Genomic DNA, 13,672 nt, shown 5'->3' on the forward strand with positions numbered 1-13,672 from the left:
CCTGATAAATAGTAGGGCTGTATCTAACCTGGAAGGCAGGCACACCTCCTCAGATGTTCCACAGTCCTGGTCCCCCTCCTGTCCAGGAGGCATGACTTTTTAGGGAGACTTTTTGGCCATGAGTGCTCTGCTATCCTGTCAGCGGACCCCAGGCACCGAGGTGCACGTGAAGGGTATGCAGTCTTATCTCAGCAGGCAGACCGCATGCAGCTGGGTGCTTGCTTGAATCTGGGAGCTGAGAAGCCCCATGAGGTCTTGCTGCCTAGATACAGCCTAAGAATGTTCCCTCTAGAATTTTTGTTTGTCTTGCAAGTAGTTTGTTAATAATCTGAAGAAAGTGCGAATGCCTGTAAGTGATGCCAATTAGAAGAAAACCTTTGAGGGGGGTTTCTCTGCTTTTTCTTTTTTAGAGGGACACCAACATGCAATTAAGCTTACTCTAGTGATCTGGCTTCTTCCCATTGTTTAATTAAACACCTTATTTATTTAAAAATATATTAGATTCTTGCCTTACAGACTGTGGTACATCCCCATCTATCTGCACAGTGTAGTTGCATACAATAGATTAGACAATTTGATTCTGTCCCCTAAAAGAAATGATGTAGTAGTGCAGGGTCTGCCTTCCTCCCTGTTCAGTTTGGAAGAGCTACTTCCCTGGGGAGAGAAGGAAAAGTAGAAGGGGCACCTCTGCACTGGAATCATTCCACAATACACCTCGACTTCAAAATTAGTCTGGATGCTACCGAAAACTACTTTTTAAAAATCCTTATTTGCATTCAGTACAGCAGGCTGGTATCAGATTAAAATAGGGAATTAACCAGGACAGTTACAGGGAAAGAAGGAACAAGGTTCATTCCTGCTTTGCGTAGTTGGCTTCATGTCTTATCCTGTCCTTCCCTGCCTCTTTTTGTCTGTTTATTCAATATGAATTCAGTTCAAATGTGTAGGAACAAATGTGTAAGTGTTGGCAGTGTTGTGGCCTTACAAGCTTTAGAATAGAGACCATGTTGTCAGCCACCAGTGGCCCCACATACTGTGGACAAAGAGTTATTGCCTAATGCACATAATAGCAGTAGAAGAGAGTCCAAGTTCCCCTTCCCTCTGCTCTCCATTCTTACTGGAGCCAGCTGAATATCAGAAAGTATTAAAGCTGTCAATTCACAGGATTCAAAGTGGAAATTTCTTAAAATCACTAAATAGTTTTCCTTTAATTTTTACTTACCCTTCTGCTTCATTCCAGCCAAGTTTTTTTTATTGTGTGCAATAAAACTAAAGTCACTTGCCTGACCCTTGATAGGCACTAATTCCAAATGAAAATGAAAAGTTATGAAAGTGGTTAAAAAAAAAAAAAAAATTTTTTGTGCAGCAAAATTCCAGTATATTTAATGGCAAAACAGAGTGGTAGGAGTTGCGGTTCTCTTGTTTGTACACAAATGTCTGGACGTATATATGTGTGTTTGATTGGGTTTTTTTAAAAACTGCTTTCTGTTGAGTCCTAATTTTCAGTGGGAATTCTTTTGGAAAAGCTTCAAACAAATATTGCCTATTTGGTAAGCCTCTGTCTTCATTGATCTAAGCTGAGTGAATAAAGCTGATGATGGTCATTTGTAAGACTTGTTTTAAGTAACTTTGAGCGGTAATAAATCTGGGGAGTTATCTTGGATGTATTTCTTAGGAAACAACTTTCCGTCTAAGTCAATAAACCTTCTGTTGCTTTTCTGACTCTGAAACTGAGTTTTCAAGTTTTCTGCAGCTTGGAAGGCTGTTGACATGATTTGTTGGCTAAAACTAATTGAGCTGGTGTTCTGTGCAGAGCTGATAAAAGTGTCTGGAGGAGGCGCCCACTGAAGTATGAATTGCCTTAGATAAATTCATAGGAGCTTTATTTTTCTTTCAGGGCAAAAAGGCATACGCTTTGTAGGTAGCTAGTAGGGTACAGAAAAATTCAGAAACAGAGAATGACAGACAAAATTCTAGTATGAAAGTGATATGGCAGCTGTGTCATGGAAGCAAGATTTAAGCCTTTAGAAACTGGTAAATAAAGTCTGGAGTGATGTTCAGTTTTGTTTCCAAGCAGTTTTCTTAAATATTAGAAAGACCATTTGCTCTTTGTAAATACAGTCTTAATTTTAATCCATTCAAATGCCTTTTCAAAAATTACATGGTGTGTATCATTTCTGCCCCCATGGGTATCTTATATTAAGCACAATTTTTTTTGCAAGCTTATAATTGATTTTATAATTATTTTAGAATTAAGTTGTTCATGTTTTTATTAAATTTATTTAAAAGAATTTTTATCACCACTGGAACATTCAGGAATGTTTACATCAAGGAAGATAAATGAGTAAATTAATGGTATCTGGTTTTTATATGGCTTACTTTAAAAAAAAATGTTTTTATAAGGTCACACTTGAATTATTTCAACATGAATAAATATTCTGATTATGTTCATCTTTATTTTAAACTAGTAAAGAAAATATAAACATTCCCTACTTTTCTCTTAAATACAACAGTCTTTTGTTTCTCTATTAGTTTCTAAAGGCCTGGATCTTGTTGTCCTTTTTGCCATAGGACTTTTCATAACCTGAGAACTTCTGTTTGAGCCCTGAAGACCACCATGCAGTGTTTTTTTAAGTAATTAAGAAATTTATTAATCAGAATCTGTGTTTCTGTCATTTGAAAACTTGCTTGCCAACTATGCAAAAAACAAGCCAGTTTTTTTTTTTTTTTTCCTGTTGCTTTTAAAATAACTGCTTATTTTGTTTTAAGATGGCTCAATCCTGCAACTGTCCACGCATAGGGAAATGCAGGTGGAGTTTCCAGGATGATCAGGCTTGGAAGCTCGGAACTGTCACCGGGGTTGAGAGGTTGTACTGGGCAATTCACAGTTTATCATCACAGGAGGGTAGTATATATGACATATAATCACTTCTGAGGAATAGTTCTGATTGAATAACCTTCTCTGTGGTAATCTGCTGGTATTCAGTTGAGGAAAAAGTTGAAATAATATGCTTCACTGCTGGCTTCTTATTTTATGTGTATAAGTGGTCTTGTTGTTTCTTTAAGATGATACGAAGTGGAGAGTGTTAAACCTCACCAGAAAACTTCCTGTGCATCTTACAAACATGTACTACTATCTACCTCACCTTCGAGAACATGAAGATGCCATTTTCCCAAATGTTATTTTTGGCCAGCAGAGAACTGGAGGTAGGAAATAAAGTTTGGCTTATATCTTCTATATATTTATATTTTATATTAAGTTCTGTCAATGAAGCATACTCAAAAGTTTGGAGGGGGTTTCTCCCTAAACTTTATGATGTTACCTAACTAAATAAATTTTTTAACGGGGATGGCAAAAGCACTTTCACCACTACCATCCCAATTTCAAGTCTTCCCCAAAGTATTCTGATAAACCTTTTCAAATACCAGCCAAAAATAGTCGTAACTGAAAAGCAGTATTATTTTTGTTCTTAGTCATGGATTCCTGTGGCAAAGGTGCATTAGCTGACATTTTTTTTCCTCAAAGATTAGTATGAGTAAGGAAGCCAGGGAGAATTTACAATTGACATAGTTTGTTAAAGTTAGAAGCAAATGGAAAGGTGATGTGATTATTCGAAGGATATTAATAAATCTTCAGTGTAACTTGCATCCACGTGAGAAATCAGCTGACACCTGCATAAATCATAATGAATTCCAGTGAACTAATAATACAAATAGTAAAGTTACGTCTTCTGATTGTCATGTGATAGGTAAAAAGAACATTCAAAAGCAGTAAGCAAACAAGGAACTAGTCAACCATTTTGCTGGGTTTTGTATTTTGTTGAAATGTTGACTTTTCTCTAGCGTGATTTTATATAAAGAAACATTGTCAGCACTTTTGATTTGACTAAAAAACCAACTTGGCCATGCCCATGACAATGGATAACCTTCTCCAGTCTTCTCATTAGTAGGTGGTGGTGGCGTAGCAGTGTGATCTAGTGCTGTAGTTCTCGCTGGAGTGCCCGTAGATCAGTCTCAGTCTGCAAAAGACCAAAGGTTGTCAGCAAAATGATTTTCAAAAGACCCTCAGAAAACCAGATACATTCACAAGGAAGGAAAAAAAAAAAAAGAGGAAGAAAAGTAATAAGTAATAGAAGAATGCTCCATGTTTAATTTTCATTTATTTGTACATGAAAATCACAATAGCAAGACTGCAGTTTAACAGGTTGACCTTCAGCATGTAAACCCCAAAGGTTTAGCAGGTTATGTGTTGGGAAGGGGCATTGGAAATTCAGCATTTATGAGCTGACACTGGCACGGATGATGAAGTCTGGAGCAAGTCACTAACTGCACCTACTCCTTTCCTTCAAAATCTGCTGCTTCCTTACCAGCCTTCCGAGGTTTTGGTGAATAGGAATTGTCTGCAAGGACTAAGAATTCCACAGGTTAATGAGCTATATTAGGTCGCTGATTTAGGTAATGCCCCTGCCAATGAAAAAAGATGTCCTGCTTACAATCTAATAATGTAATACAGCACAAGTTTGCTACTAGCAGAGTCTTTGCTAGAGACAATTTCAGTTCCTTTCTTCTTAATAACGGTGACGTCCAAGTTCATTTCTTCTTTTTATTGTTTATGTCAAAGCCATTGATTCATATCAATCAAATTGCTCAGAAACTTTTTTGAGCTCGATTCCTTTCCGATTCACCTCCTGTGAGAATTTGCTTAGTAAAGCAGTCTTGGTTTAAATCTTACTACTCAGATCTTCAACTCCATACCAAGAGCTAGCGCTTATTTTGCAATACCCACTTTTGAAACTCAATACCAGATACCTTTGTGTTTGCCAGAGGTAGTAATATCACCAAGTTGTCAAATGTTAACAGTCTACACAGTGTAGACCTGTGCTTATTACACAGACACAGGCGTCTCTAACCTAAACTTAGCTGGAGGTATCTCTCCTTCCAGGTAGTAAAGCAAATGCTGTCACTGTGCTATAGGAATATTAACTGTCACCAAGTCTCATGACCACATCAGATCAAAATTAACATGTAATTTCAGTTTCCCTTTACCTGACTTAAAATGACGTGGCTTGTGGACCTTTTTCTTTGCAGTCTCACTGGTGATGGGTATTCCTACTGTGAAAAGGGAAAAACAGCATTACCTGATTAATACACTGCATTCACTACTGTACGAACTTTCTGAAGAGCAAGAGAACGACTGTGTAATCATCGTCTTTGTAGCAGAGGTAGGTTTGCATGGAAAGGTGCAGTATGCTGATGGACAATATGGAGCTTCATGTCTTAGTGTAATAGCATAGGAGAGGCTGCAAAATACTGTTAGGTAGGCCTTTGGGATGGATTTCATCAGGGCTGGAGGAGATAGTGAGCAGTTAGTGCCTCGGTGTTCATACGTGGAAAAAACTCTGTAACTCAGATAATCGAAGGGTAAAAAGTCGTATTACTTCTACAAACACAGTTGTTACAGTCAGATTTTCAAATAAAACCATATGAACTCATTATTTATCTCCAAAAGTAAAGTATTCTACTTCAAGAATAAAATGTTAACCTTCCACAGAAAAATTGCATAGACTCTGAAAAATGTAAACTTACTCAGTCTAACAAAAGTTCAGATTATTTTTCTGCTGCTTTGATGTCGTATATCTTGCAAAGTACCTTGACATGCTGGAGCCTTGCCTTCTGTATGTGTATTGACATTTCTTGTGAAAAAGAAAACTGTTCAGAGACTTGAATGGTTCCACGTTTGAGGGAGTGAACAGTGCTGAAGGTAAAATACTAGGGGTAAATGAATTTTTTTCTTATTCCAAAATGTCTTGATCACATTGGAAAAAAGCTACAGAAGGGAATTAGCTAATGATAGTTACTTGCAGGTAAGAAGTCTGTGTTATTCAGACTTCGTATTTATTCTTCATATTTTTTTGTCCTTCCATAAACAGCATTAAATTTCATACATGTATTCATTAAAGTTGGCTTTTTTATTTTATTCAGTCAACACTTAGAGCAGCTTTTGCAGCTGTAATACTGTCAAACAGAACATAGTTCACTTTATGAAGTTAGGTCATGACTTCCACTTTTCTGTTTGGATCACAATGGTAAGTAGGTAGGCCAAATTTTACTGGCTGTAGTTCCTCTTCAGCATAATTTTCAGGAGCTGAACTTAGTGTACAGTTGCTGTTTCCCCATGAAGAGCCCTGGCAATGATGAGCTTTGCCTAGGTGCTGTTCTATAACAGGGCTTCAGAGAGTTCCTTGAGCTTTTAAGGGTTAACTTCTGACTACTACGGTTTCCCACTGTGGATGGTCCTAATGTGGCACTTTCAACAAACAGTAGTTTTGGTTGTAGTAATAGGCCATTTCAGCCAATTTAGGATTAAACTGCGGTTGTAAGAATCAGTCTTTCCTCTTTCTTCCATCCCCAAAGTCACGTTCTTGCAGCCTCCATTTTTCAGCCATGCAGTAAATTAGAGTAGGTTGGTCGTGCTGATATGAGAGGTGATAAGAATATTTAATTATGAGAGGAGGGCAGGTGTGTTCACTGGTCATGAATCCACACCTTCCTTTTTCCCAGCAGGTTTCAGAAGATCAGGGTGAATGTTTACATCATTGGTTAAGTCAGAATAACTTATTGACTGAAAGTGAGTTGTGAAGTTGTTGGTGTTTTTTTCTTATCACAGTTCTTTACTTATTACAAATTTAATATATAGCTGGTAACGATTATTTGTGTACTTAGAAAAAGAATCGGAACTGCTAAGACAGGTATTGTATTGCTTTGGAACTCCCATCCATAAAACCTAGCACTCTAATATCGTTAACAGATTTGTTTTGCACATTAAAACTGTTACTTTTATGAAACAGCAGCAATGAATAAGTATGTCCTCAAAATTTCCAAACTAAGAGCCGTAAGTTTGTTATATTAGGAAGAAACTCTAAATAAAAATTGTAAATATCTCTAGCTTGGGGAAATTTTGCTTGAGTGACTTTTCTTAACAGCCTTAGACCTCTTCTGTGATTTTTAGATGATTAACCTGAAACAGCCCTTTTTACTGACAGTTATATGACATGCTTTTCTGGCATAATGGAAAGCTCTAGAACAGAATTTATGCAGTAAATGTCTTGGCTTCCTGCAGAAGCAATGAAAACAAAATGCAGGGACCATAGCTGCAGATATTTTGGTTCTGCTTTCAACTACGTTGAAGTTCAGTTGGCTTGAAAACCCCATACTGTCCTTTAGTAGAAATGCTGCTATAAAATATTGCTTTTGTTTGGAAAGAAAATAATTAGAGAATAAAAATTAAGTGTTTGCATATAAGTATTCCCTACAAAATGTTGCTTAATACAAAAACGGGTGACTTGAAATGAAACCCTCCTTCTTTTCTTTAGGTGAATGCAGAGTATGTTAACAGTGTTGCAGGAAGTGTTAAAAGCAGGTAAGTCCTGTAGAGTGTAACACCCAACAGCTAGTGAATACATTTTGAGCTTTTATGGAAAGAATTAGAGCATTTCAGCAATAAATTGTAACTCTACCATACTGAAATGGAACTGCTAAGAAATGAGGCAAATGTGCACTCTTAGTACGTGTATCATAACACACTAAAATTCAGAACAGAAGGATATATATCAGTTTATTTTCCTGTCATAAATAGGCTTTAACTAATCAGGCAAGGTCTCAGCTTAAGCCTCTGGTAACTATTTACTTGAACCTAAGTCTTTTCCCTGTGAAATTAATGATGCAGTTCAAGGCACCTGAGGCTACATGTGTTAGGTCCCCACTGACTTCTCAGCCCTCCAATGTGTTCTGCTCTCTGTCATGTTTTCTAGGTGTTTTTGTTTCCTTATTTGCCTCTTTTTCATGAAGGCAATGGACTTTGGACAGCAACGGGATTACATTTATAATGTTAAATACTATTGTATGATGGGTAACATGAGATGGATATTCTTTGCTGTGCCAAATTAATGTAAGAGCTATCAAATGAAGGCTTAATTCCCGCTGCAGTTTTGCTTTTTGTTACCATTCTTTCCCATAGATGTTTACAGCATTGTGTGCCTGTTAAAAACGTTAGAGCAGCTTGAGAGGAACTACTAAACTAAAATGTCTGGGCAAAAAAATACAGTCATTGGTAGATTTATATTGTCTTAGAAAAGCTGCTGAGAGATAATATAGTGTAGCTAACAGTCACAAAGCAGATAAGGCTAAAGGCCCTGAAGTGCTGCTGACTGAAAGAAGCAAGAGATGAAATCTGCATTGTGCTGCAATGCTGGTGTTGCTGGTTTCTTTGATGCAGAAGCTTATTTGTGATTTGGTTACTCTGACAGGACGCCACTTTGGCCAGTATTTGAAGCGAAACAGCCTTTCACCTCTCTCCTTTAAAATGACTACAGGAGAGCTCTCAATCTTTGTATCAATTTCCGTTAAAATCATAGAATCATTTAGGTTGGAAAAGACCCTTAAGATCATTGGAATCTTAAGTCCAGTCGTTAACCAAATGCTGCCAAGTCCACCACTAGACCATGTCCCCAAGTGACACATCTACATGTCTTTTAAATACCTCCAGGGGTGGCGACGCCAACACTTCCCTGGGCAGCCTGTTCCAGTGCTTGACAACCCTTTTGGTGAAGACATTTTTCCTAATATCCAATCTAAACCTCTCCTGGCACAACTTGAGGCCATTTCCTCTTGTCCTATCACTTGTTACTTGGGAGAAGAGCTGGGCACCCACCCAAAACAAAGCAAACAAAAAAATTGAACCAGATCCCTGGAAAGGTTGCCCTTTTCCTTCACTTTTGAGGCTTTTCTGCATGTCCTGCTCCACTCAAGGGTTTCCGAGACTGTATTTAGGGTGCAGGTTTCCCCCAGAAGGCTCCCCAAAGCTCAGCCTGCTAGCTAAGTAGTAGCAATAGCTTTCTGCCTCCAGAAGGTTTAGCTCTGCTGGGAGTACTGCAGCTAGGACAAGGTGAAGAGGCAGTCCTCAGCACTGTTGAGCACCACCAAGGTACAATACATATGGCAACTTCATCACTTAGATAATTTTCATGATTTCTTTATGGGTTTTGAAAAAATTACTGCAGAGTAGATGCTTTGTCAGTGCTACACAGTAGGATTGAGATTCTTTTTCATAAGCGTGCTTGTACTGTGATGTACTTAATTTTTAATGTTAGCTTTTTTCATTAATCAGAGGAAATGGGTAACTTGGTTCTGAAAAATCCTTATTTCAGTGATCCTATACCTATTAAAACCTGAAGAAAAGTTGGGGTTGTTTGGTTTTGGTTTTTTTTGTTGGGTTTGTTTGTTGTTTTGTTTTGGTTTTTTTTTTACATATTCTGGAGGAAGGGGGAGATTTGACTTCCAAGTTTGGCTCCTAAACTTGATTATGCATTTTTTCAATGACTTTTTAAATGAAAAATTTAATCCTTGGAGCAGAGACGAGACCCAGACTTCCCATACCAAAGCCCCACTCCAGGACAGTATCATTTTGGCTAGAACGTAGAATTGAGAGTTAGAGCAAGTGTAAGGAAGCTAGGACCTCTCATGCAAGGGGGAGCAGTTGTGTGTCATTCTAGATAGTGGATTTGGTTGTGAATTACTGCTGCATTTTGGCAGCCATCGCAGGATTACAAGTAAGCATCTATAGATGCAGGAGGGGTGGGATTTCTGAGACACACTTCAGTGTTTTCCAGGACTTCGATTAGTTACTGTTCTGCCTGCTCTGATGGGTGTCAAAGACCTCTTCTCGGTTCCTAATATACAATCTATGTGACTCTAGTTTCTTTGCTGGAGTTGTGAATTCCATTTATGGAGGAGCAGGTCTAACTCTGGGGAGCTGCTCTCCATGGTTGCCCTCAAGTCCTTTTGAGGAATGGGATCTCACTAAGCTTCTCTTCACAGCTTCCCCAGAGAAATCCAGTCTGGAGTCCTAGAGGTTATTTCTCCTCCTGCTTCTTTTTATCCAGATCTTTCCAACCTGAAGAAAACATTTGGGGATTCAGAGGACAGAGTAAGGTAAGATAGCTGTGTATAACCTAAGAACTTTTGCTAAGAGTATAAAATGGAAAATTCTGCAAAAGTCAGCGTTGTTTGAGTTGACAATGTTTTTGTATTTCAGAGCTAATGCACCTGAAGTGTACTTTTAAAAACCCATTATTATACAAGGGGATCTTGAGAAAAGCTGTGCTGCACATCAGCTTTAGGGTGAGAGCCAAGACTGCTTCTTTGTGTCTTGACTCTAGGCATCCCACAGGTTTTAAACCAGATGGATCATGCCAAGAGGTGATAGGCTAGATGATCTGGTCATAAAGGGAAAAATAGGCAAATCTTTTATGTGACTGATATGGGAGAGGCTCTGTGAACACACAGAGGAAACCCCATGTGGCCCCTTAGCTAACTAGTAACAACTACTGTGGGTTTAATTAATGACTTTTGGTAATAATGGACTTTTTATACTACTGTTAATAATATATCCTAACTGGTGATTCCATTTGCTCATGTGCCCCAAATTCACTGAGACAGAGATTATAACCTAACAAAATTGATTTGGAGGAAAGTAATTTTCTTTTGATGAACACTAACTAATTTATCAGAAGCTACCCCAACAATGCAGCAAGAGAGCTGCAGTACTGAGTTTAGGTTGGAGGAAATCAGCAAGTGTATGTATGCATGTATATTTGGTTCATAGATAAACCTTATATCTTTCAGTGCTTAAAACATGTTTACATACTGAAGTTTCAGGTAAGATTAGGTTTGAATCAGATACACTTTTATGTTAATTAAATACTGATAAATTACTCTGTAGTCTTTTAGCATTGATTATCAAACATTACTTTCATCTTCTGGTAAAATGAGAGACAATACTTTGTAGAGAAAAATCTGTGTTTACATTTAAACCTGAAAATGAAGTTTATCAACCTGTTTCTGTGCTGTTCATCAGTAAAAGCACTTAATTTTTTATCTTTAAATGATCATTGTGTGTTGATCTGTACTGTTCATAATATAATGAGTAGAATCTTTAGATCACTTGACATGAATATACTTGTTAGACATTTTGTTTCAGGCTGCATTGATACAGATCAATATTTTTTGTTTAGTTAATGTTAACTGTTATAGGAAATAGGAAAGTCAAATTATTTACAAATGTTTACACTGATTATAGAGGATTTTTTATTCACTTAACAATGAGTTAGAATACTCAACCTCATGATTTTAGTGTAGAGAAAAAACAGCAGAGAATTAGAAATGCTTTTATGGTAGAAATAACTCTTGCAAATCCCCCCCCTTCCCCCCCAAAAAAAAGCTTATCAGAATTTGCTGCTTATGTTTAGGTGGCGAACTAAACAGAATTTGGATTATAGCTTTTTAATGCTGTATGCCCAACCTAAGGGAACATTTTATTTACAGGTATGTTTGTATTATCATTAAGTAGCTATAATACATCTGTACCGATTATTAGCTTTGGCAATTTTAATTTGTTTCAAAGGCCTCTTTAACAGTAGTCTGTTGTTATTTTTGGTGTATTTTGCACGTGCTCTTTACAAGCATCGACATGTTTCTGTGTTTATATGCGTCTTGTAGCCAGGTACTATTTGATTAAATCCATCTGTACCTTCCTGTCATTTGTGAGGTTGAATAACAAGATAACTGAAGCATGAAGCCCTTATTTAATTAGGTTAAGAAAGCCAGAATTTAATATGTTTTCACTTGGTGCAGCAGGACAGAATAGTGGTGGTAGGTCCAGGTTCTAGCCCAGATCACAGTGAACCAAAAAACCCTTACAGATAGGAAAAATGCCATAAAAAGGTACTGGAGACAATATTAAACTGCAAGTTGGTACAGATCCAAAATTCTCCAGAAGATTTAGTGTGTTAGACTTTAAGAAGATGCCCATGCATTCAGGCTTAGGTTTAGCCATCATTCTAGATTTCTGTTAATTTGCACTCCATAAAGATGATAATCACCACCAGAGATTCCAAAATATATCATGACTGTTCAATAATGGAACAGATCCATAAAATTTCATGTAGCTTGTGAATGTGAACAGTTTAAAAAAACCCCTCAGAACAGCATTTTGCTTAGTTCTTAGTTTTCCTGAGTCTTCTGCTCAAACAGGCCTCAGACTCTGTATCACATAAGTACATCACGAGATTCCCAGAAGCAGAAGAGAAGACCACAAAAGCAGGCATTTTGTGCAAGTCTTGTCAGCGTTTAACACAAACACATTTGAGCTGGGCTACTCAAGAGTCTATGTTCCATTCTCAAATTTGGCTTAGGTGGACAGGTGGACAAAGGAAAATGTTGTCTATTGAACAGTTAAGGTTTACTGGAAAATGAACTGTTTTCCCGTGACTTTTGTATATTTTTAAGAACGCTACCCAAGTTTACTAAGTGCACTAGAGCATTAAGGCATGGGAAACATGCTGAAGGGAAATGTTAAACGTGCTGCCAGACACTTAATATCCCTTTCTATTATAAAGTACTCCAAGCATTCATGTTTGTGCGGAAATTACTTAATTATGTATTTGTAAAGAGATTTGAGAATATGTGCTGTTTTATCTGGGACATTATATAAGGACTGAATGTGTTATTCAGAGCAAAGCCTGGATTGTGATGGTCTGGTGGTAGTTATGGCTTCATACAGCATTTTCTTAGAAACTATGCTTTCCTTATACTGCTACCCAGTACATCCACTTCTTCAGTTGTGTGTCCAGTCTGCAACTGCTTCTGTAGCACAGATGCTGGTCTGCCCAGAAGATACTCTGTAGAGTACAGGTGAAAGGAAGGAACGCATGCTGCCATAAAGTTAGTATGATCTCCCTCCATTTGGAAGCCTTGTATTAATGGAAAGCGAATAACTTCAAAAACCCCCTTTCCTCAGCCTAGTACAAAGATTTACTTCAGTAATCTTAGGGAAAACTTGAACTAGCTTAGATTTTACTTACTGCTTTGTCAGGAATATTATCATTTGGGTGACTGGTATTAACTTCTGAATTTTGAAAGAAGATAAACATACGTAATTAGCCTTGATGACTCCAGAACAGTTGATGTCATGAGTCAGGCAAGATCTTTGCTGGATAGACATGTAAACGCTCATTCTAGGATACTGCTAAATCAGGATTTAAGCAAGTAGCTTCGTGAAGTCCCTTGAAGCTAATGGGACTACACTGTGGATGAACCTTACCTACTTATCAAACATAATCTTTGCAAAAGACAATAAATCCCATCAGTCATCTCATCTCGTCTCTTATACTTGAAGCATCTCTTCTACTTTGCCAGTCATTTTTTTTTTCTGAACCAGCTGCTGCTCCTTTTGGGCTTTTTTTGTCAAGTTTTCTTCATCAATAAAACACTAAGAGAACTTTGAAATACTTGTTTCCACTTCCACTATACTTCCTAGAGTCCAGCAGATCTCCTTGAGACACTTGTAATAATGTCAGAGACAAAATAATGGGATCTTAACATAGTCATAAAAACAAGTGTTCAAATCCCAACCTAGTAGTGGGGAGATGCATTTGTTCTTTGTATCCGTGTAGACTCAGTTCATTCTGAAGTAATTAAACATTACAAATCTGAAAGTATCTTGGAGAAATTCAGACAGAGCAGTTTTTTGGAAGTGTTTTCTATTACCACTCAGGTGAACCAAAAATAAAACATTAAATAAATAATTTCACACCTTCAGTTAAAATCTGTTACA

The 13,672-nt window shown here is 37.5% G+C and overlaps 1 protein-coding gene across 1 annotated transcript in view; it reads left to right on the forward strand.

Annotated features, from left to right (window-relative positions):
- MGAT4D (MGAT4 family member D) overlaps nt 1–13,672 on the forward strand; it is a 38,260-nt gene that overhangs the window by 11,646 nt on the left and 12,942 nt on the right. Inside the window, exons 3-7 of the mRNA XM_086463958.1 lie at nt 3,067–3,207; nt 5,089–5,222; nt 7,374–7,420; nt 9,877–9,990; nt 11,307–11,382. Of these exons, the coding sequence (XP_086320084.1) occupies nt 3,067–3,207; nt 5,089–5,222; nt 7,374–7,420; nt 9,877–9,990; nt 11,307–11,382 (512 nt within the window). The remainder of the gene's footprint in view (nt 1–3,066; nt 3,208–5,088; nt 5,223–7,373; nt 7,421–9,876; nt 9,991–11,306; nt 11,383–13,672) is intronic.

Source organism: Leptosomus discolor, chromosome 4 (assembly GCF_034619465.1).
Source record: "Leptosomus discolor isolate bLepDis1 chromosome 4, bLepDis1.hap2, whole genome shotgun sequence".
Classification (NCBI taxonomy): domain Eukaryota; kingdom Metazoa; phylum Chordata; class Aves; order Leptosomiformes; family Leptosomidae; genus Leptosomus; species Leptosomus discolor.